The sequence below is a fragment of the Silurus meridionalis genome, chromosome 25 (assembly GCF_014805685.1).
Source record: "Silurus meridionalis isolate SWU-2019-XX chromosome 25, ASM1480568v1, whole genome shotgun sequence".
Classification (NCBI taxonomy): Eukaryota; Metazoa; Chordata; class Actinopteri; order Siluriformes; family Siluridae; genus Silurus; species Silurus meridionalis.
In genome coordinates, this window is record NC_060908.1 from 5,165,572 (window position 1) to 5,189,700 (window position 24,129).

The window sequence follows — 24,129 nt, forward strand, 5'->3', positions numbered from 1 at the left end:
TGTTATTTTGAGAAAAATTGTTATTCACTACTATACAAGCATGTTTCAGCTACACATTATTCCACTTTTAGTAAATGTGTGTGTGTGTGTGTGTGTACAGAAATAAATATAAAGGCTCTGGGCAGTGTAAAGTTGTGCAGAAGCGGGTGCAAGTACACTAAGAATAAAGGTTATGCATGTAAATGCTAAAATTGTTGTGAAGGTGTTAGCTCAGTGGTTAAGGCACTGAATTGAAAGTTCACGAGTTAAAATCCCAGCACTACCAAGCTGCCACTCCTTGGCCCTTGAGCAAGGCCCTTGATCCTACTTCTGGTCTGTTACACGGTGCTCTGGATAAGAGCTTAATACCATAAATGCAACAGAGCTCTACTTGGAACCCTAACTGGAAGGTTCATCAAAAATACGCAGAAATAAAAGCTTTACATTGTCATTAAAAAACAAATATCACAATGCAGTTGAATAAATAATTAAACAGTAAAAAAAGGTGGAGGTCTGTTGAGTTGCAGGTTGTTTTGAGGTCTCACAGCAGTCATACCATGTCATCCATCTCTCCTGTGACAGGCAGACGCAGCTGCTGGATAAAAATACTCTCAGAGCCTTACTTCTCCCAAACAAGGGGAGGACATACACTCACACACACACACACACACACACACACACACAGACACACACACACACACACACACACACACACACACACACACACACACACACACACACACTCACATAGGTACATACACACTCCTGCAACCTCTGCAGTGAGTCCATACACATCAGGACAACACCTCCAGCTCCCCCTTCATGGTGTACGTGGTCCAGCTCTGAGAGAGAGAGAGAGAGAGAGAGAGAGAGAGAGAGAGAGAGGGTGAGTCTATTTTTGGGAATGTGCTGAGTAGTGGATGGATAGGTAAATTTCAGGGAAAGTCAGTGTGCACTGTGTGTGTGTGCAGCTCCTCTCTCGGCAGCAGCAGCAGCCACCTTTCTCTTTCTGCTCAACGACCCTTCAAAAAATGGATGGCGTAGAGGTGTTCCCGGCCGGAGAGAAAGGCCGCGGCCTCCGGACCACCAAGCAGATGAAGACTGGTGAGGTGGTGTTCACGGAGTCTAGCTATGCTGCTGTGGTCTTTGACAGGTAGGATCAGTGCTACTTAAAGTTAGTAACAAAAGTTCTTTTTTTAATTTGTAGCAATTACAAATATACCTACAAAATAATTCCAGTGGAGAAGCAGGTAGTATTGACACAAGCTATTTGTACTTATAGGTTAATATTTTTTCTGTCACAATTCATAAAAAAGCAAACAAGAAATTCCAATCACATTGGTTTGTTCAATTATGTTCAAATCTGTCCTCAAGAAATTAGGCCATGAAGTAAAAACTCCAGCCCCAACACTAAAATCAAAGCTGCATATGAATTTTCTTTAAGAACAGCAAAAACAACAAAACTGACATTCTTATTCAATGAAATGATTCTGTTCTGGGAAAAAAAATATTATTACACAAGGATATTCTGAATGACTTAGGCACTTAGGAACTCATCCCTAAATAAAGAAAAAGTATCTGATCATTCTCAATTTGAATAATTAATTAACAAAGTATTTGACCTAACTAGAATTTTTTCTAAAATGTATAAATTATAGTATTTTGATTAAAAAAAAAAAAAACTTTAAGGAAACAGTTGTTAAATAATGTTAAGGGTTTTGTATAATACAAAACTTAACTTATATTTGCCTTTATTAAGGACCTTTTTCCTTTATATATTATATTTCATAAAAAGGGAGCAAGGAATTCGTTCATGGTCCCTGATACATGATATCTTTAAACCCTGTGACTTTGTAAATAGCACTTACTGAGGTCTCAAGATTGACTTTTATGCTAACCTAATAACTTCCATACACATTTTATTTAAATTAATTTTAACATAATTGACACAGTTATGAATGTGAAAGAGCAGAATACAGAATGGCAATGGGCTAATTAGCAATGAAAAGATAATGAGCTAATGATACAACAGGCACCGTGCTGCTAATAAAAACAAACTTAGCACAGTGAAGCGATAAAGATCACTGCTGTGAGCTTTCAAAACACATTTTTGATACTCTAACAACTCTTATGGGTAGGTTTAGATTAGATTAGATTCGTTTAAATTAGAACTTGGAGCAGATTTATTAGAAGAGTTGCGCAGCTTGGGTCTCAGTAGACCATTCTGTCAAGCAATATGACAATACTACAGATATTTTCAAATAGGATTAAAGACTAATTGTGTAAAGTAAAAAGTAATCCTATCATTTATCTGCAAAGACTTGATTGTCCACGGCTAATGTTTCATGTCAGTCAGGTTCAGTTAAGCATCACTGTTTAGATTCTAATTGAACCAGTAAGTTGAAAGGAATGATCATATGTAGATATAAAATTTAGCTAGGTATGAACTAGCTATATATATCATTTAGGTAGAAACAAATTAGCCAAATAGAAAATCTAGCTTGACAAACTATCTGTATTTGAATTTCTAACCAGTTATAAACTAGCTGGATGTGAATTGTCGCTAGGTATGAACTAGCTAGATTTTTAAATATTTCTAGATAACAATAAGCTATATAGGAATTTTACCTAGATAGAAATTAGCAAACTAGAAATTCATCTAGATACATCTTAGCTAGATACAGAAAACTAAGAAACTTAGCTAGCTAAAAAATCTTGCAAGTTTAGCTAGTCAGCTTACTCAAGTTGTTGCTGTTGTAGTTTGAAAATTCCTACATAGTCAGCTACATACAAGGTAATATGTGGCACATTTAGCAAGTTAGTTAATGCTTTTATGTTTTAATCCACAGATTCCAGCAAAATTGTCACTTTCTCTGCTTTCCAATTTATTTACCAAGTTCAAAATGTATCATAAATTTTTTTTAAAAGAACGTTTAGATGTATGGATAGGATACCTGCATGTACATATAAGCTTATACAATATATAGAATTCAATGGTAATATTAATAAAATATTTTGGAGATGAATAAAGAAAAAAGAAATGGTAATTTTTTTCGTAGGTTTTAGCTAGTGTTTGATAACAGTCAGGGTTGGGCAAAGATACATCAAGATGTATTTTATAATAAAATAACAAATACCTTAAATTTAAGTGTATCAAAATAAACTACAAAATACAGCAGCCACACCATTTATAAAAATAAACTACTGTATTTTTGTATTTTAATATTTTTAATATTTTTTTAATATTTTTTAATATTTTATACAAAAAATACTTTTACAATGGAGCATGACATTTCTTAGCAAACCTTCCATCAATTGGCCTATTTGATCTGTTCCTTTACCATTACACTTAATTTAGTTGATTAAGTAAACAATGTTTGATAGCAACCGCTTTTCTCTGGCCGATGCAATAAATCTCACATATGCAACCAGTTAACAGATCAAATATTCACATACAATATCCCTGTGATCTCCCAGATGAAAATTAGTTTTAAAGTAATCAACAGTTTAATGTTTTACAGTTTTGCAAATGACTCATAATTGTATCCTAATTTAGTTACTTGGTGTTTGGTGATGAAGGGCTACTTTGCATCAGTAACATAGCCTGCACGTTTCTTACCTTTACCACCTTCTTCCATATGGATCAATCTGATCTCAACAAGTCTGGGCAAATTACTGAGTAGGCACCAATCAGAGGCCACATTTTTATGATGTCATCATGTAGACTTTTTTTACAAAGTATTTGACAGTATTTTAAATATACAAATATACAAAACACTAAAGTATTTTGACACAAAATATGAAGACATTTTCATCAACCCTGTCATGACAAAATTCAATTTTATATTTGAAAACCGTTTTTGAAATACATGCAATGTATCAAAAATCCTGTCCACCTCTGGCAACAGCTGCCTGTAAATGAAACAATTTTACAAAATAACTGCACTGCTGTATAGTTTACAGTTAAATAAACTGTATAAACTGGGATACAATAAATACAGTGTAATGTTTTGCACAGTACAGTAAATTTTGTATACAAGTACTGTATATAACTGTGCTGATAAGAATTGGGTGGCTTGAATGGACTTTAAATGTGTGATAGTAGAAAACAACTGGAGAATATCAGTACATAGTAAACTGCTGTCACTGGGATTTTCTAGCTGCAGTGCAAACGAGTAACACAAGTCACATGATTCAGATCCTATGACTTTTGATGCCAATGTACTTCAGGACTATTTCTAGATTGAAGCAAGTTCAGATATTCATTTGTCAGATGACTGCTCTAATTTACATCTTGGATTTATAATTTAAGATTTAGTGTCTTTTGTATTAATGCCAATTTCTATTAACTCGCATTTATACTGTATGTAACGGTAAAATTCTAAACGAAGCCCTGCCCTGAGATTTTAGCTTTACATGTACTGTAGAAGGTTCTTCAGCAGCAAAAGGATGAAGCAGGCTTCACTCTCATGTGACTGGATCACTGTTTCACCGCCATAAAAAGTAAGAAGGGTCTGCATAGTTGTCAGGTTATGCATGTCAGAAGCTAGCATGCAGAAATTTCCACTTATAGACTTTGTAAACAGAAACACTGCTTTCCATTATTGCTGGACTGAATGGTAACAGGGCACTGTGTAAAGACACAGAAAGAGCGACGGATGAAAAAATGTAATCACATAAATCATTTGATATTTGTTATTTTTCAAGATTGTAGTTGCAATCTTGGAACGTTGTTATATAAAGCATCATGACAGTAGTGTACAGCCCATGATGCCCATATATCCAAGATAAAAACAAAATATCTGGGTTTAGATTTTATACCACTCATAAAAAACACTCATAAAAACTAAATATCTGGGTTTAGATTTTATGTCACTCATACTGAGATAAGAGTTCAATATTGCCCTTATAAAGGGTCCAAGCAAACTGCCGATGTCTTCCAATCTGGTGCACAGGATATTTGTTTTTGTATTTATATTTGAGGTAGCTGAGATCCAAATCGTTTGCCGGTTACCATGGGTTGCCATGTAAATATTGGAAAGCCATGATGACAAGTGGCTTATTTAATGAAGCCTGACAGGTGTATACAGATGAATTCTGAGGAAGTAGAAAAAAACCAGGCCCTGAAAGGTCATTTTAGGATAAATATATCTTAAAAATATGAGGCTAATTTCCACACATTCAATAAAAACCTTTTACTTTTTGCAGTCGGCATGTGCAATACCACTTTTTTATTTATTTATTTATTTATTTTTTTACCACCAATATTTTATTTATTTGTAATTTTTCTGTGTATTTACTTTTTTCTTTTTTTTTTTTACCTAAAATGTGCAACACCACTTTTCTTTTAATCTTATTTTATTACTTTTTTATTTGATTTATTTTTCATAAAAATGTGCAACTGGAAACTTCTGTCACCAAAACAAATTCCTTGCAAGTGAAAACATACTTGGCAATAAAGCTCTTTCTGATATTGCCATATACTTTATGTACATAATACATAGACACCTCTTCCGTAATTAAAGAAAAAATCATGAAAAATAAGTAAGGATTTTGCACCTGAATATAATTGAAGATAAGCTTTTTGGGATTTTGGTCATTTACATGTTGGATGCCTTTTACCAATAAACCAGGAAACTAAAGCTAGCAAACAACTACAGTATATCATGTTTCTCTAGCATGACAATACAAATTAGCTTGCATTTTAATAACTAGCTGCACCATAAAATACACATTGTAGGTAAAAACAAATAGTTGGCAGGTTTCATTATTTCCTCATATTTTTTTTCATTCGCTATATTTATTGAGGTATTGATGGTGCATGTATATGTACAAACAGATAGCATGTATATGGCAAACAGATTCTCCTATCAGATTTTATTTGTCAAATGTTTAAGTTAAACTTTGTTTAGGAATGTACATAAAAGCTTGAAGCTATCTAAAGCAAAAAAAAAAGACAGTCACATCAATTTAGGCATGCGATCATTCCAACCAGTATGAAAATTCCACTGTGTACAAGGCAAGCTCTATAAAAACATGGTTTGCCAATTTTGAATTGGAAGAGCTTGAATGATTGAACTGAGCACTGATATGAACCCCACTAAATACCTTTGGAATGATCTGGAACACCAAGTGAACCCAATGTCAGTAGGTGTTCCAGTTCATCCCAAAGGAACCAATTAACATCACCAAAACTCTTGTGGCTGAATGAACTCAAATTTCAAAATGTGTGCTGGAAAGCCTTTCCAAAAGAGTGAAACTTATTACAACATGAGTATGATGGTCAAGTGTTTTCATACTTATAACTGTGTAGTGTACAAGATTAGAGATTATTTAATCTGTTTTAAAATAGGTTGAACGTACTAGGGTAGTAAAACCAATACTTAAATATTCTCTCTCTTTGGTCTGCAGTATCTTCATGCACGTGTGTCACAGCTGCTTCCGCAGACAGGTTAATCCACACCGTTGTGCCCAGTGCAAGTTTGCCCACTACTGTGACCGCACATGTCAGAGAGCTGCCTGGGAAGAGCACAAGCATGAGTGTGCTGCCATCAGACAAAAAGGCAAGGCACCCAATGAGAATGTGCGGTGAGTAAAGGATTTAAACTGTGACATAAGAGACCAACATAGTATCAATCCATCTATCCATCTTTCTATCCATCCGAGACCAAACATCGTCTCATAATATCAGATTCATCCAAATTGTCATGTTTCCATTGTTTAATGGGAAGAACAGGATTTAAAAAGAAGCTCTGGTGTATAAGTCTATGAGCGCACATATGACATTTGCCGCTAGGTCTGCTTAAGGTCCGTCATGTTATGTCAAGATTTTCAATGTTTAATGCTACACTGCCAACGTTAACATTAAAGATTCTAAACATTTCTGAATGTGACTTTCACCTCAGAAATCACCACAGTTATCTTATATTAGCTATCTTGCACATTTTAGCAATTCATAAATATGATTTTCCATCAGAAATCCTGTCCAGTGACATGTAAACTAGCTTTCCAGAATTAGCAATGAACATTCAGTGAACAATTAGCTCTTTAACATTTATAGTTATGAGTTAAAAATCCTCTCAGGTTAGTCTGCTGGCAAACTTTGTAGCATATGCTTTTTACCAAGATTACGACAATTTTGAATATGACAATTTAAAAATCCTATCAGAATATTTTTGCAGAAATACTGCCAAGTTGGCTCGTGTTAGCTAACATTCCAGGATAAACAGGAAGGGTTATGAATGCTGAATAAAAAAGAACTTTTAAGGAATAAATTATGAACATTTATGATTTTCCTTCAGAAATCCTATCACTTTTTGTGAATCTATGTGCCTTATATTGGCAGTAAAGATTATACACATGAAACATTCCTGTCAGATTAGCTTATGGTAGCTAAAAATCCAGCACTAGGAGCTAGTAGTAGTATAAGATTCAGAACATTGATGATGAATTTTTTATTTTTTTTTGAAAGGCTGTAGTATTAACATAACTTTAGTATCTTGTCATCTTTATGACTGAAAAACCTGCTCAGAAATCTAGTCAGGCTGTAATAATTGTTAGCTAGCATCCTAACATAAGCAGAAAACATTAAAACACATATATAATTATGACGTTCTCTCAGAAATCAGCTTTTGTTACAGGTTATATTAAATATCACTATAATGCTTTGTATAAACTGTTACACAACACACTAAAAGTACTTAGAATTTACCTATGGTTGTGTTTTCTGATTCTGGAATGTTTTAAGGTTTAGTGTAAGATTTTCCTTTCAGTCTGGTGGCCCGAGCTCTGTGGCGCACACAGAAGCACAAAGGAAAAGTCTTTGACACACAGCTAACAACTCTGGACCTCTTGGAGGACCACATCTCTTCAATGTCCCCAGAGGACCTTGAGCAGCTCAAAAAGGATGTTGACAACTTCCAGGACTACTGGAAAGGAAACAAAAAGCAGTATAGCACAGACTACGTCTCACATATCTTCGGTGTGGTATGCACGCCTTCACTGTTCACTTGTAACGTACAGTAATACACAACAGATAAACAGAAAAGCCGATGCAAGGCTACACCTACACATTTGTAGCACTCTCTGTATCTCTGTATTTCATTTTTAGATCAACTGCAATGCCTTCACTATGAGTGACCAGCGTGGAATCCAGGCAGTCGGTGTGGGCCTTTTTCCTAACCTCTGTTTGGTCAACCATGACTGCTGGCCCAACTGTACTGTCATCCTCAATCATGGCAGGTGAGGCTTGACAAGAGTTCAGTAGTTTAGAAGAAAAAATTCAATTTCATAACAGTGTATTAAAAATATAACAGGTAGTCTGAATGAAAAAAAACATTTTTTTAGTATATTAAGGTTTATTGGTCCACAACATGGTAGATCAGTTACTCAGTTACTCACCAAGTAAATTCTTTAAATACCTTGAATTTTTCATTTCATTTAGTAATTTTTTCATAATAGTTGCAAAAATGAGAAAGGGAACTGTGTTAACATTTCACACAATGTAAAAATCAACTAGTCATTTAATCAATTTAAATGTTTAAATCATATTTTATATGATTAGAATTGATTTCTATTTAAATAAATGTTATTTAATTTATATTTATACATATATAAATTTAATGCATTATATATATATATATATATATATATATATATATATATATATATATATATATATATATATATATATATATATACAGGGAGTGCAGAATTATTAGGCAAATGAGTATTTTGACCACATCATCCTCGTTATGCATGTTGTCTTACTCCAAGCTGTATAGGCTGGAAAGCCTACTACCAATTAAGCATATTAGGTGATGTGCATCTCTGTAATGAGAAGGGTGTGGTCTAATGACATCAACACCCTATATCAGGTGTGCATAATTATTAGGCAACTTCCTTTCCTTTGGCAAATGGGTCAAAAGAAGGACTTGACAGGCTCAGAAAAGTCAAAAATAGTGAGATATATTGCAGAGGGATGCAGCAGTCTTAAAATAGCCAAGCTTCTGAAGCGTGATCATCGAACAATCAAGCGTTTCATTCAAAATAGTCAACAGGGTCGCAAGAAGCGTGTGGAAAACCAAGGCGCAAAATAACTGCCCGTGAACTGAGAAAAGTCAAGCGTGCAGCTGCCAAGATGCCACTTGCCACCAGTTTGGCCATATTTCAGAGCTGCAACATCACTGAGTGCCCAAAAGCACAAGGTGTGCAATACTCAGAGACATGGCCAAGGTAAGAAAGGCAGAAAGTCGACCACCACTGAACAAGACACACAAGCTGAAACGTCAAGACTGGGCCAAGAAATATCTCAAGACTGATTTTTCTAAGGTTTTATGGACTGATGAAATGAGAGTGAGTCTTGATGGGCCAGATGGATGGGCCCGTGGCTGGATTGGTAAAGGGCAGAGAGCTCCAGTCCGACTCAGACGCCAGCAAGGTGGAGGTGGAGTACTGGTTTGGGCTGGTATCATCAAAGATGAGCTTGTGGGGCCTTTTCGGGTTGAGGATGGAGTCAAGCTGAACTCCCAGTCCTACTGCCAGTTTCTGGAAGACACCTTCTTCAAGCAGTGGTACAGGAAGAAGTCTGCATCCTTCAAGAAAACATGATTTTCATGCAGGACAATGCTCCATCACACACGCCCAAGTACTCCACAGCGTGGCTGGCAAGAAAGGGTATAAAAGAAGAAAATCTAATGATATGGCCTCCTTGTTCACCTGATCTGAACCCCATTGAGAACCTGTGGTCCATCATCAAATGTGCGATTTACAAGGAGGAAAACAGTACACCTCTCTGAACAGTGTCTGGGAGGCTGTGGTTGCTGCACGCAATGTTGATGGTGAACAGATCAAAACACTGACAGAATCCATGGATGGCAGGCTTTTGAGTGTCCTTGCAAAGAAAGGTGGCTATATTGGTCACTGATTTGTTTTTGTTTGGTTTTGAATGTCAGAAATGTATATTTGTGAATGTTGAGATGTTATATTGGTTTCACTGGTAAAAATAAATAATTGAAATGGGTATGAATTTGTTTTTGTTGTTGCCTAATAATTATGCACAGTAATAGTCACCTGCACACACAGATATCCCCTAAAATAGCTAAAACTAAAAACTACTTCCAAAAATATTCAGCTTTGATATGAATGAGTTTTTTGTGTTCATTGAGAACATGGTTGTTGTTCAAATTAAATCCTCAAATAAAATTAATCCTCAAAAATACAACTTGCCTAATAATTCTGCACTCCTGTATATATATATATATATATATATATATATATATATATATATATATATATTTATTTATTTATTTATTTATTTATTTTTTTGTATTTGTACCCCCTTCACTTTTTCAATTTAGTTTTCATTGTTTAAATTGTAGTAAATGTAAAAAAAAATAAAATGAAACAGTTATATAGTATATGTATAAGTATATAAAAGATTTAGCCTTCTGGATTATTTTTTCACTTTGGGGTAGATCCCTGTTATACAGCCATGTTCTGAAAACTGAAGACATTTGGTAAGAAAAAAATATACCATATCACAAACAGAACAATCAGACAAAGACTTCGTGTTTCTGGTGGTGTTTTTCAGTAAATTGTGATTAACCAAAGTTTCGTATGCATCTTTTGTATGCATGCATGTTTTATTTGAGAAATCTAGATCACGGTCTAGCAAGTGATTTTAAATCGTGTTGCTCTGTAGTCGTCTGTGAACTGGCCTCTTACCTTCTCTTCCAGTCAGACAGCTCTGGATACAGCATTGCACTCTCAGAGGAGGTAGGCTCGTGAAGTGTAACTGAATTTAAAATGTTTGACTGGATGAACTTACCGCATACCTTTCCATATCATCTCTATAAATCTCAGGTTTATACAGTTACTCAATGTGACAGTTTAAAAGGATCTGTATGTGGCTTTTGTTTGCTGTGATGTTAATATTAATAACTATTGTGCAGTTAAATGATTGTTTATATTAATGAGAGAGTATACGAACTTTCAATTTAGGATTAGATGCATTTTTTTGTTTTAGATGCATTGTAATAGACTTCTTTTGTTTGTTTTTTCGTTTTTTTACAGATATGTGTCTACATTGATTGAATTGTATAATTTGGAGGCATGCATGATTATTTTATGCATCTTGTGTTTAAGATCAGTTTCCTGAAGAAAGCATGCAAACCCTTCAAGTGTATCCACTCTTAAAAAAATATTCTTCTGTGATGTGCTTAATCTTTTCTTCTGACCATGCTGTCATTCTTTCCTGACGGTAGGATTGAGCTGCGCGCCTTAGAAAATATCCCAGAAGGCGTTGAGCTTACAGTCAGCTATGTGGATTTCTTAAACTTATCCAAGGATCGTCAGAAGCTGCTCAAAAAGCAGTATTATTTTGACTGCAAGTGCGAACACTGCAGTGGTGGCATCAAGGATGAACTCATGATGGCGGTTAAAGAGACCGATGGCAAAAAGGTGGGCTTATTGACTAACATATTTAACATATTAATAACATGTTACCATTTCTATAGTAATGCCTGATTTAGTAATGCCACACTCCAAAATTCTAGCCTAATTATAAATAGAATTTTTTTTTTGTGTATGTAGAGAGCTTTCTGGCTCAGGGAGTAAAGAATAGGAGGGAGGCAACAGTTCAACCCAAAACGTTTTTTTATGTACCACAGAGTTTCATTTAACTTTTCAATGATTTTGTTCCTGAACACACCTATGCACACACAGCTCCTTGTTACCAGCTCTCCCGTTCTCTAGGCTCTCTTTCTGACAGAGAACATTTGTTAGTGGAAAGCCACCATCACGTGTGTGTGCCTTACCCCTCAGTTTCCTCCAACTCCACCCTCCATTCACAAACCGGTGCTTGACCACACTCCCACAGCCACAGTGTGGTTATTTAACAAAGCAAATGCATAATCATTGGTACAATAACACTTTCTGAAAGGACATGTTTTGTTAACATTAATGGAAGGTGTTTTGCAGTTTTAGCAGTCATGGGTCAATGAATGTTTACAGCTACTACATTATATTGTAAATCAATATGACATAAGAAATAAATAAAAATTCTGAGTAGCATACTCTGTTGTTTTACATTCCCACATCACATTAGTCTAATATATCAAAAGCTCAAAATCTGCTCATGTTTATATTCAGAAATTGTTGTTTTTTTAAAGCTGTTGTCATATTTATTTATTTTTTGCTTAAAACCCTGCATTTAAAAACTAATTAAGAATTATCAATGGTCATTTGGTTAAGAACAAGACCATGAACATTTTAAAGTGTTGACTAAGCCTTGTGATGATGCATGGGATGTGATTTCATGTCAGTTTCTATGCTGAATCCTCAGCCTTCAGCAGAGCTGGTGAAGGAGGTCATGGACTTTAGTGTGGAGGCCTTGGCCAAAATTGAACAAGCTCGTGTTGAGGGAAACTTTCATGAGGTAATATCAAAGATTATTAACTATATTATGTTCCATACATACAATATACAACACTGTTCATATTGCACTGCCTGGTATAAATCAAATAAATAATTAAGCATGAATTGTAGATAAGGCACACTATAATAATGAGGGGTTTCACATATATATATATAGTGGCTCTTAAAAGGCAAATAAACAAATAGTGTCATATCAGTAGATATCTGATGTAACAGAATCCATGGCTGAAAGCCAAGGGATCAAAATTGTCTGCGCTCTCTATTGGGGAGCTGTGCTTGAATCTTTTTCCCCCTGTCAATCAAAGCAGTACTAGCTATGTATGGGTGTCTATGAGCTCATGTATGCAGAAGAGGGTAAATAGTATTCAGGGTGTGTTACTCAAATATGTGACTCAGCTCAGCATGAGAAGTAGCTTAAAAAGATGTAGCCAGCTGGCTTTATCCCTCTCTCAGCAAGCACTTGAGTTAGCCTTTACCATCCTTGGTTTGTAGGGAAAACTGGGAATTGATTGGAATTTTTCAAGCAAAACTGGGGAGCCGCTACTACTAATAGCCTACAGTTTAGTTTGTAATAATTCCAGTCCTATTTAAATAACAGACATATGCCATGCTAGAGTATTTATTATTATTATTATTATTTATATTTTATATTTATTTCCTATTTTTATCCTTGGAAAGCGCTTTGAGATGTAACTTTTAAAGGCACTATATAAAATGAAGATGATACCATTATTTATTCTTTGTTTTTACAGGTTGTTAAAATCTGCCGTGAGTGCTTGAAAAAGCAGGAACCAGTGCTGGCTGAGACGAACCTCTACCTGCTGCGTGTGTTTAAGGTGATCAGTGAGGTTCTCTCATATCAGCAGTCCTTCCAGGAGGCTGCAGAATTCGCACGCAGGATGGTGGAAGGCTACAGGTAAGTATGCGTGTTCTAATAACGGACTATATCTCACACCCCCGTTAATAACCTTTCACGTTTATATCTTTGTTTCCTTGCCATCCATTAGGAAACTCTATCACTCAAACAATGCTCAGCTTGGTATGGCCACTATGAGGGCCGGTGTGACACACTGGCATGCAGGACTGATCGAAGCTGCACATGGCCTGATCTGTAAAGCCTATGCAATCCTCATGGTCACACACGGACCCCATCACCCAATTACTAAAGACTTGGAGGTAATACACTGATGAGGTGATACACACATACAGCAATTATGGTGGTTTTGTTGTAATACAGATTACATACACTATATACACTATATGAGAACCGGACATTGAATCCATCACCCTAGAAGATTGTAAAGAGTGTATTTCATGTATACGCTCATTTTTCATGTGTATGTCTTTCCCCCCAGGCTATGCGCTCACAGACTGAGATGGAGCTGCGCATGTTTAAGGAGAATGAACACGTCTACCACAGCATGCGTGAGGCAGCTTTCAGCAACAAACCCATGACTGCTAGACTGCTCAAGAGTAATTAGGTCTTAAAACACAGTGTAACTCATTTGATGACACCTATCGAGTATCGAGTATCCGAATTAAATGGTGGATTTACCCGAACCCTTCAGAAGTACTAATAAATAACTAATAACACTATGAGCAGTGTTAATGGCAATGCTAATGTTGAGGTTCGATTTGAAGAAAAATGCCCACTTGGTTGGTAAATATCCCTGGATGTATCTCTGATGTGGAAAATGTTTGTGTAAATAAACCTTGCAAAGACATGGAAATTGGCCAATACATTTTTGAATAAGGTGTTCTGGTTTCTTGACATACACTACTTTACAGTACATTCTACAACATTCACTATTATTCTGATGTCCAGCAAAGTTTTTTCCCTCGTTGCTGTCATCTCTGGCTTTCTCACTAGGGACTTGAATCCAAACCTGGATTCTGCAAAGCTTTTGCTTGTGACAGTGGGTATTTCAACTGTGAATTCAGTAATTTGGTTTGTACAAGAAACTGTTGGACTTCGAAGTACTGGGGAAGGTTGTGAGTTCAAATCCCATTACCAAGGTACCATTTGTTAGGCACTTGAGCAAGGCTCTTAACCTTTAACTGCTCCAATATATACATGAAACATTTGCAATAGATGCAAATGTAAATGAATTAACATTGATTAATGATAAATGAATACAGAGCCTATTTCTTTTCAATTTCTAGCTGAATTGCAGGAATCTACCAGCACTGGAAATTAGAATATATCTAATCACTGCATTTACATCACAGCAAATCATGGGATCATAAACAATACTGAAATATGCTATTGAATTACTCTCTAATCCAGATTAGTAAACGATTAAAGAAGGTCTATGTAGAATAATTGAATGAATAGGTTCAAAGGTCAACCTGCTACATCACCAAACAATACAAATCATAAAAAATGTACATGATTACATACTACATTTTACATCTTTCTTTGGATGATAGTATTAATTATATATATATATATATATATATATATATATATATATATATATATATATATATATATATATATATATATATATATCCAGACCTTCCAGACCTTCTAAAGTTACTGCTCTTCTAACTCTTGCCAGCAGGGTGCACAGTATCTACAGAATGTGAAGATCTAATCCTGACACTCTGATCTTTGCTCTGGTGTTACACTTAACTTTGTCCCCCTTTATGCCTGCTTCATGTACAAGTGCATACTCTAATGTTAAACAGTGTGCCTAAATAACAGTAAACTACAGTTTGATATTGCTGTTCTGGGGATAGCTGCAGTCACTGAGTTGCTTCTGTAACATTGCAGTAAGTATGTAGATCAATCTAGGCTTTCTGATTTCAAAACTTTTATTATAAATCAGTGACATTTGACAAAATAATGATATATATATATATATATATATATATATATATATATATATATATATATATATATATATATATATAGTAACAATTTGACAAATCCCAATCTATTAGTCTTTTTTATTTCTATGCTTCTCATCTACAATTGACTGTAGTATCCAGATTTTTGACAAAATTCAATTGCCATAGATTCGAATGCCAAATTGGTGCCCCCTTCGATGAAACACAAAGGAAAACTTTGGCGTAAAACCCGTTAGATCTCTTCATATTGCAATATTTGTGATGTGTATAGTGATCCCAGTGCTTATGTGTTGTTCAGAGTTGTTTTTTTTATTCCTCCTGTTCAAAGAAACAATATCTTCAATATGTACAATATTGTTCAATATGATTCAAGATTTGTATTTGTCACAAACATACGGTAGTTATTTGCAGAATACAACTTGCAGCCAAATGAAAACACCATCGGCCTCTTAGAAATTGTGCATTAAGTAAAAGGTCTAAGTTTAAAAGATAAAAGAAGTAGGAGAAGATTTGAGGAGATATGAGAATATTTACACAAAAATTTGAATTAGCATCAAAAATCTAAAGAAGGTTCTAGTTCCAAAGTTTTTTAGAGTTTGAAATGCAATGTAGCCATATGACAAAGATGCACTATGGAGATATTTTTTGTAGACAGATGAATGATAGCAATGTGTATGACAATTCAACATCTTGCCAATAAAAGCCATTTTCAATTTAAATACCGTTTAAACATGTATTTTATTATAAATGTTCTTTTTTGGAACAGGCTTTTTTTTTTTAAAATAGCATGTGGTATTTTTCAGGCTGTCAGATTCAAACGAGATGCAGTACTGCAGCACCCGTGGAGAGGTTCACGGTTGGGATTTTCAGGAAGTTCTCTTCTCAGGCTATGCTCCTGATGGGGGTATGTTCATGCCTGAGACAATTCCCTTGATCTCCCCTGCCACTCTCCGATCCTGGTACTCTTTGTCCTACCAGCAGCTCGTGTCAGAAGTGTGTTCGCTCTTCATCCCTGAGCAGCTCATCCCAAAACATGACTTGGAAGGTAACCCAAATGCTCTGAACTCATGCTCATCCCGAATGCATCTCTAATCTCTTGATGCATTTTTTATACACTCCAGGCCTCATATCTAGTGCTTTGTCCAAGTTCTCCGTGCCAGATGCAGTGAAGATGGTGCGGCTGAAGGGCTCTTTGTCTATTTTGGAGCTGTTTCATGGAAAGACGCTGGCTTTTAAGGATCTGGCCATGAGCTGCACCACTCGCTTTCTGGAGTACTTTCTGTGCAAGGACAATCGACGTGCCATCATCCTTGTGGGTAAGTGAAAAACGTAATAAAATTAACAGGATATCTGAAGTAGAGCATGATCATAATATCTGAGCACTTTATATACAGTACCTCTTACTAAATAAAAAAAGTTAATAATTCTCTTTCCATATAGGGACATCTGGGGACACCGGAGGCTCAGCCATCAGCAGTGTGTGTGATCTTAGTGCCGTGGACGTAGTGGTGGTTTTCCCACGTGGACGAATCACTCAGGTGCAGGAGAGACAAATGACCACACATACAGCGGACAATGTCCATGTTTTTGCAGGTATTTAACCATTATGCCCTGTTTGGCTTAAAATATATATTCAACAGAAAACTAAAGGATATTTAAATTCCTGACACATGACCACCACATGATCTGCACTCACCTGCCATTGCTGCCAATCCCAAGCTTTTCTCTGCCAAAAAATTCTAATGGTTTTCATTACGAGCGTTAATACAAACCATCAGCTGTGACCAACAAAACCATTACAAAATATATTCCATTTCCCTAGGGGCAATTTAATGCACCTACTATCATGTTTGGGAGGGAACTGGAGAACCTGGAGAAAACTACAAAACATACAGAGAACATCTAAAATTCTGAGCAGTTCTTTTTTTCCCCATTATATTGGTTTTACATGACGTTTAGCAATCTCATGTTTAGTGACCTTTGTAGCAACAGAAAACTGAAAGGTCATTTGAATTCCTGTCACATGACCACCACATGATCTGCACTCACCTACCATTGTTACCATTCCCAAACTTTTCCTTGCTGAAAAAATCCATTAAAATTGTAATAGTTTTCATTAAAAAGGCTTTAGCAAACCATTAGCTGTTAACTATCGAAACCATTTAAAAAACCAGTGTAGAAACTAACTGGAGTCTGGATGCATAATGGTGTCTTAATGGCCTTAATAGTATCCAATAGATATTTTATGTGACATGTAATAGAAGTTGCAAAAAGAGTTCTATTGGTCCATCAGATTTACCACTAATTGAATGCAACAAATTACCAGTAGACCCCCACAGGGACCATGAATGTTTCCATTAAAACCAATACAATTCCAATCATCACCTTTAAAAGCCCTTCAAATTCTATGACGGCTTCTATTTTATTGTATATTGTTATTTCATTCTGTTTATGTGCTCCATTTAAAGCGGACGGAAGTTCGGATGAAATCGACGTGCCTTTGAGGAAGCTGTTTGCCGATCAGTACTTGGTGAAGCGCTATGGTCTGATGAGCCTGAACTCTGTGAACTGGTCACGCATTCTGGTGCAGCTCGCTCATTTTATATACGCCTACCTGCAACTGAGTGGAGTCGGGGATACGGAAGGAGACGCACTACCCACTCTGGAGGTAGTGGTGCCCACAGGAGGAGCAGGAAATATAACAGGTATAGACTACAGGCATTAAATCTCTAGCTTTGTTTACTGGATCATTATTATTTTTGTCAAATGAGAGGCATGAAACAGAAGCCTTAGAAGGACCACTTATAAGGTGGGCAGCATCTGTTGATAGGTTACCAACATACACAAACAGTTACAAACCCTTAGGTACATTATGCAAGATGGAATTAAATACCTTTTGGAAAAATGTACTACACCAGACTCATCTCAGATACCAGAATTAAGTGCAAACATTTTATCTGTACCTGAATTAATGTCTTCATGTAACTGAAAGAGCATTATACACTATTTGTTTACAGCATTGCAATAAATCAGTGTATCTATTACTGTATTTCCTATAATATTTTAAATTATATTAAATATTAAAGATTATTATTAGGTCATTTTGCTCATAAAAAAAAGAACTGCCAAAAGAACAATAAAAGCTTGATGTTCAGAAAAAGGTTTCATAATCCGATATTTGATTTATTGCAATTTTGTAATAATAAATACTAGATAAATTGACTCCATTCAAGATATTTTAACTATTTATAATGTTTTTACTATTTGTATTGCATTGTATTGTATGGCAGCAGTGTGGCCATGTGATACATAAAAAATGTCTGTGAACTCTGTTAATTATTCCCTCAGAATGTTTGCTTGCTAGTTACAGTATGTTTGATAGTTTATTACTGGGCTTGTGGTTTATTAGTAACTCAAATAACCACGGGTTAGAGCCATGTTGAGTAGAAAAGCATCTCTGAATGTGCAACATTGAGGTTGATAGAAGACAACAGAAAAGGACCACTTTTGCATTTCATGTCAGTGAGCTTAAAAGAAGGCTCCTAAAAACTGGACAGTTTGTAACAACATGGCCTGACCTTTATCAGCTGGCTCTTTGTAGGGTTTAGATCAACACAGGGTAAATATAATCTTGACAATAGCACATGGGTCAGTAGATGCAAAAGTTTTGATAATGCCTCTAAATCCCTCAATTCAAGTCTGAGATAATGTATAATAATAGGTCCTGTTTAATTTGCATTTAGCAATTGTGTGTGTGTGTGTGTGTGTGTGTGTGTGTGTGTGTGTGTGTGTGTGTGTGTGTGTGTGTGTGTTGGTGGATTGTAGCTGGATGCATCGTTAAGCAGATGGGGGTTCCTCTGCACCTTGTGGCCATGGTGAACTCTAATGATGTGGTGCACCGTGCAGTTCAGAGTGGAGATTTCTCAATGGCTGACAGCGTCAAGCAAACTCTGGCTCCGGCCATCGATATCCAGGTGCTTCACATTTTTTCTTCCAGTATATGTTCTCATCCACAAAGCATGTTTGTAATTATGACCTGTTTTTAGGATCCTTATAACATGGAGCGTGTGTTCTGGCTCTTATCTGGAAATAATGGCGCTTTGGTAAAGAAGATGATGGAGCAGTTTCAGGACACTCACACACTCTGTCTACCTGAAACACTCCACAAAAAGGTCTGTATATAGTCTTATACAGCTTTTTTTATTTATTTCTTATCCCTTTTAAAATAAATGGCTGTGCAATACAAAGCATCTTGATAGCGTTTGTACACATTTCTGGCCACAAGCTTCAGGTTCTTAAAAGCTGCAGTCTTATTGGTTCTCCAGGGTTCTCTACCTTTTTCCAAGTGGAGAATTTGCAGATCAGTGATCAACTATGCAGGCCAACTATCTAACAATAACCTAACACATAATTATGTAAATCAGTGGCCAAAGTTAATATAATTCTTGAGTATATTTGGCTATATTATGTAAAGCAAAACTCAGAGTTACTAGCAAGCTAGCAAACACTAGACTAGTGATTATATTATGTTAAAGCAGCACTTCAGGTTTGCAGAAACCCACATAACATTAGGCTAATTTTTTATATTATATAAAGTATTAGCCAAGGTTACTAGCAAGTTAGCTGATATTAAGCATACTGTTATATTATGTAAAGCCAAAGTCAGGGTTACTTGCAAGCTAGCTGACATTAGGCTAAATCTTTTAATTATGTAAAGCAGCCAATGTTACTAGCAACGTAGCTAACGTTGGGCTAACTCATATAAAAGAGTAGCCAAGGTTAGTAGCATGTTAGCTGACATTAAGCATACTGTTATTTTATGTAAAAGTGAGGGTTACTAGCAAGTTGGCAAACATGTATCTGGTAATTATATTATGTAAAGCAGTAGCCAAGGTTAAAAGCAAGCTAGTACTGTGTATAATAATAAACAATTGCCAGGTTTGTGTAGACATTAGCAGATGTTGGGCCAATTATTTTTGTGTTAAAATTAAAATTAATAGTCATGGTTTTGAGGAAGCTAATAACCATTAAGGTAACTTATATTGTTAAAACAGCAGCCAGGTTTGCTAGGGAATATTAGCCTTCAGGTGATAAGTGAATCTAATTAGGGCCCTAAAATTTGTGGACGTGGCTAAAAAAAATAAAAAATCTTTTGTTTGGGTAGTTGGTTTCGATCATGTGTTCAGGTTCGGTGTCTGATGAAGGGATCATTGAGGCCATGAAGAGATGCTGGGAGGAAAATCAGTATTTGGTGTGTCCTCATACGGCTGTGGGAGTCTGGCATCACTACCACTGTCCTGTGCGCACTGGGAAGAATAGGTCTCACACACACACACACACACACACACACACACACACACACACACACACACACAAGCGTACACATAACCCCCCTTTCACACATAAGCTTTGTATTTACTTGTATTACTCCTCATCATTGGACGCAAACACATCACACCAAAGTCAAACACAAAGTCATACGAGTAAACACAGTTCAGTAAAAATCTAATGACTGTTTTGAAAGAAATTGTCCATGCCTTTCTCTAGGTGTTGCATTGCGACAGCATCCCCAGCCAAGTTTCCCGAAGTGGTACAGAAAGCAGGCCTGACTATCGACCTCCCTGAAACAGTGAGGCGGCTGGAAAAGATGGAGACACGTTTTACACATTTGGAGCAAAGTGAGAACTGGGAAATGGCATTAAGAGAGCGTATCGAGGCTATCGGTTTTGCACGGCAACATGGCGTGCTGTTTTATACACATTAACTGTTTTTAGTGCCTGGAAGGTAGTGAGTTTAAATTCCTGAGGTTTATGTTTATTAAAGCACATTTATTATTACTATAAAAGATTTCACAATTTTAAATACACTAATTTGCCAAACGTTTGCAGACACCTGGTCATGGTATGTGCTTTCTGAGCATCTCATTCCACATTTAGTCCCAATTCACTCATAATTCCCTCCACTCTTCTGGGAAGATGTTCCAGTAGAATTAGGAATGTGCTTTTGGACATTTGTGTTCATCAGCCACAAGGGTGTTAGTAAAGCCAGGTACTGATGTGGGTGAGGTGAGGAGGCCTGGGGTGCACTCAGTGTTCCAATTCATCCTAAAGCTGCAGTAGTGTTGAGATCAGAGCTCTATAGCAAGCCACTCAAGATCTTTGTGCACAGGGGCTCCATGCTGGAACAGGTTTAGGTTTCCAAGTTCAAGTGAATGCAAAATGTTATTACCGCATCCAAAGACATCCCATACAAATGTGTGCTTTCAGGTTTGTGGCTAACACATTTTGGAGAAGAACATATAGAGTGTGTATTAAGATTTCTTTACATCACTATCATGTTGACATTTATACAATTACTTCTTACTTACTTGTAAATCACTTAAAATAAAATTGAATTGAGATGTTAGAAAATAAAAGCCTTGTATTGGAGTCTGACTCGTGTATGTGGATTATTTAACACAAAAAAAACATTTTTTATTTCATGTGAATTGTCAAAAATGTTCGCAGAAACTTGTCAGATTTGTTTTTGATTAAAGACTTATTCATTAAATATTTTCAGTTATTTAAATGTGCTTTTTTTTCAGCAATGCTATAGATCACTCCTGTGTGTGTGTGTGTGTGTGTGTGTGTGTGTGTGTGTGTGTGTGTGTGTGTGTTTGTTGACTGTGACTTTTTTACGCCTGTTCAATATTCTTGACCTATTGAACTGATTGCAATACTACAGAAAAATACTGAAGCTCACTGATTTTCAAATTAGTGGTTCTATTTGTGACATTGTCAACGGTGTATTTGATTTGTGTTGATTTGTTCACAAACACTTAATCAGATTTTTTTATATAGTAATGAAACACCTCAATACACAAAGTAAACAAAGTCCTGTTAAAGTGTTCAAGCACCACATAACGTGATTTTTTTTTATTACTGCAGAAAAACTAAATCAATTACAATTATTAAAATACATGACCGATATTCGTATCTGTTCACATTTTAAATCGGGATTCCAACTTTAAAAACTTCACAAGGTCATGTGACGGTTTGGCTGGTGTTTGGCTGCTCCTAAAGAGAACGATGTAATCCCTGCTTGGACAGCTCATTGGTAAGGTCTGTAGTTTGTCCAATGAAGAAGCTTCAGAAGGAGGTCTTTGCCACTGGCAGGAAGGTTGTGAGAGGATGTGTCACCTTCTCCTTCCAGACATGAGGGATCAGTGGTGCAGCTCTCTGTTTCACACATCAAACATATTTGCGTTAATTGTCATAGAAAAGAGTTAAGAAAAGAAGTTTAGCAATATATTTAGTTTAAAAAAATCAGCTGTAATGTAAATCTGAAGATAATAATGTTTCTATAACTAAACATTTATTGTTTAAAAGGCCTCAAAAGTTCCAACCAGATAACAGATAAAAATATTCAGTTTGTTAGCAAATCAGCTTCTAATTTATTTATGTTAACCTATTTCTATATATGCACACTATGGGCAAATGTATTGAGACACCTGATTTTTGCAGGTATATGTGGATTTTTAACCAAACTGTTACCACAAAATTGAAGGCACACAATTGTATAGAATGTGAATACTGTAACATTAAATTTCCATTCAGTTGAACTACAAACTTCAACCTGTTTCAGCATTTGTAAAAATATGCTTTACATGCGCTGGAGTAGAAGATCTTGAGTGGCCTTGAGGCTGAAGTACAAATCAAAAACATCTTTACAGAAAAATAGATGTTATTATGACAGCAAATGGGGACTAAATGTGGAATGGAATGGTCAGATAAGTGCACATACATTTTATGGTCAGGTGTCCACAAACTTTTGCACATGTAGAGAATATAAATAGAAATTAAAATGTTCTATCTATCTGTCTGTCTGTCTGTCTGCCTGCCTGTCTGTCTGTCTGTCTGTCTGTCTGTCTGTCTGTCTGTCTGTCTATTGTTTATATTTAGAAATGTATAGTTTAAATGTAAAGTATGTGTATTTCAGCACTGATGCAAAAATACCCATTGTATTAAGTTTTTGTAATTCTTACAGTTAAACTGCTAAATGATCAAATAAAATGACTATGGAGTAATTTGAAGATAAATAATACTAGGCATTTTACTTATATATTGTCTACTTTGCGACGGACAACAGTAGCTGACCTGAGTCACAGCAGACTCCTGGTGCGGCACAGCGTCCTGCCACAGAGCCACATGGTTTTCCTCCAGTCTCACATGGAGAAGGCACGTAGTCTTCCTCCATGCAGCGCATGGCCTCCAGAGTTCCCACCATGCAGCCCATTTCCTCTCCGCAGCAGATATTGGGACCAAAGCATCGACCCTTATCTCCAGGACCACATGCCATACACTGAAGACAGACAAGTCCACATGTTAATATAATTATCTCTCAACCAGTCTCATTCTGAAAATTCATGTATGCAGTTTTCTATTAGCTAGGAATCATTTTGCCATCAAATTTTAAATTTTATTAGTTACCTTAGTATTTATTTGCACACTTTAAAAGCGTGAGTCAAATGCTAGAACATAAAGATTCATAGCTGCTAGAACATGATAATAACTAATTAAAAATGCTTGAAATTTTTATTAACTATAAAGGTATTAACAATGGCAACCTGTTTTTCTTTAATGAATAAAAATCACATCTGCCTCATGTGTTATTCCTGATCTATTGCATTCAGATCACATAATGAATAATTTCTACTAATGCTATGATTTATTATAATAAAAGTATTGAAAATGTGAAAACCTGTCGAGCAGGGATGTCCTGTACTGCTCTTTTGCCACCAATTGGACAGTTAGAGATGTAGCAGGCTGTACAAATGGACAGCAGACACAGCATGCAGAAGATAGTAAGTGGTGCTCCAGACAT

General features: G+C 36.0%; 3 protein-coding genes across 4 annotated transcripts; 2 read left to right on the forward strand and 1 right to left on the reverse strand.

Moving 5' to 3' along the window:
• The first annotated feature begins 715 nt into the window (after positions 1–715).
• Positions 716–14,136, forward strand: smyd1a (SET and MYND domain containing 1a). Of its 2 annotated transcripts, XM_046838524.1 has the most exons (10): positions 718–1,132; positions 6,391–6,567; positions 7,752–7,965; positions 8,090–8,220; positions 10,717–10,755; positions 11,244–11,439; positions 12,323–12,415; positions 13,167–13,330; positions 13,422–13,590; positions 13,770–14,136. In XM_046838524.1, the coding sequence occupies exons 1-10, from the start codon at positions 1,011–1,013 to the stop codon at positions 13,893–13,895; spliced, it is 1,431 nt and encodes a 476-aa protein (XP_046694480.1). In that variant the 5' UTR covers positions 718–1,010; the 3' UTR covers positions 13,896–14,136. The 2 variants fall into 2 exon arrangements, with proteins under 2 accessions (XP_046694481.1, XP_046694480.1); XM_046838525.1 differs by lacking the exon at positions 10,717–10,755 and having other exon boundaries at positions 716–1,132.
• Positions 14,137–15,053: 917 nt separating this feature from the next.
• Positions 15,054–21,269, forward strand: thnsl2 (threonine synthase-like 2). Its single transcript, XM_046838523.1, has 9 exons — positions 15,054–15,189; positions 16,071–16,312; positions 16,389–16,583; positions 16,708–16,860; positions 17,736–17,972; positions 19,093–19,241; positions 19,314–19,439; positions 20,432–20,586; positions 20,815–21,269. Exons 2-9 carry the CDS (start codon positions 16,090–16,092, stop codon positions 21,029–21,031), a joined length of 1,455 nt encoding a protein of 484 aa, XP_046694479.1. The 5' UTR covers positions 15,054–15,189; positions 16,071–16,089; the 3' UTR covers positions 21,032–21,269.
• An 879-nt stretch (positions 21,270–22,148) lies between these two features.
• oxt (oxytocin) lies at positions 22,149–24,129 on the reverse strand. The gene is made up of 3 exons (XM_046838532.1): positions 24,007–24,129; positions 23,403–23,607; positions 22,149–22,484 (listed from the first exon to the last, which is right to left on the reverse strand). Exons 1-3 carry the CDS (start codon positions 24,127–24,129, stop codon positions 22,357–22,359), a joined length of 456 nt encoding a protein of 151 aa, XP_046694488.1. The 3' UTR covers positions 22,149–22,356.

Excerpts from the sequence above, each read along its gene's own strand:
- thnsl2 (XM_046838523.1), top strand. The coding sequence starts at position 16,090 with ATGCAGTACTGCAGCACCCGTGGAGAGGTTCACGGTTGGGATTTTCAG. Across the intron at positions 16,584-16,707 it reads ACGTGCCATCATCCTTGTGG|GGACATCTGGGGACACCGGA; the intron begins GTAAGTGAAAAA and ends CTTTCCATATAG. Across the intron at positions 17,973-19,092 it reads AGGAGCAGGAAATATAACAG|CTGGATGCATCGTTAAGCAG; the intron begins GTATAGACTACA and ends GGTGGATTGTAG.
- smyd1a (XM_046838524.1), top strand. The coding sequence starts at position 1,011 with ATGGATGGCGTAGAGGTGTTCCCGGCCGGAGAGAAAGGCCGCGGCCTC. Across the intron at positions 1,133-6,390 it reads GCTGCTGTGGTCTTTGACAG|TATCTTCATGCACGTGTGTC; the intron begins GTAGGATCAGTG and ends TTTGGTCTGCAG. Across the intron at positions 6,568-7,751 it reads GCACCCAATGAGAATGTGCG|TCTGGTGGCCCGAGCTCTGT; the intron begins GTGAGTAAAGGA and ends TTTTCCTTTCAG.
- oxt (XM_046838532.1), bottom strand. The coding sequence starts at position 24,129 with ATGTCTGGAGCACCACTTACTATCTTCTGCATGCTGTGTCTGCTGTCC. Across the intron at positions 23,608-24,006 it reads AGGACATCCCTGCTCGACAG|TGTATGGCATGTGGTCCTGG; the intron begins GTTTTCACATTT and ends GTCTGTCTTCAG. Across the intron at positions 22,485-23,402 it reads AGGAGTCTGCTGTGACTCAG|AGAGCTGCACCACTGATCCC; the intron begins GTCAGCTACTGT and ends TGTGTGAAACAG.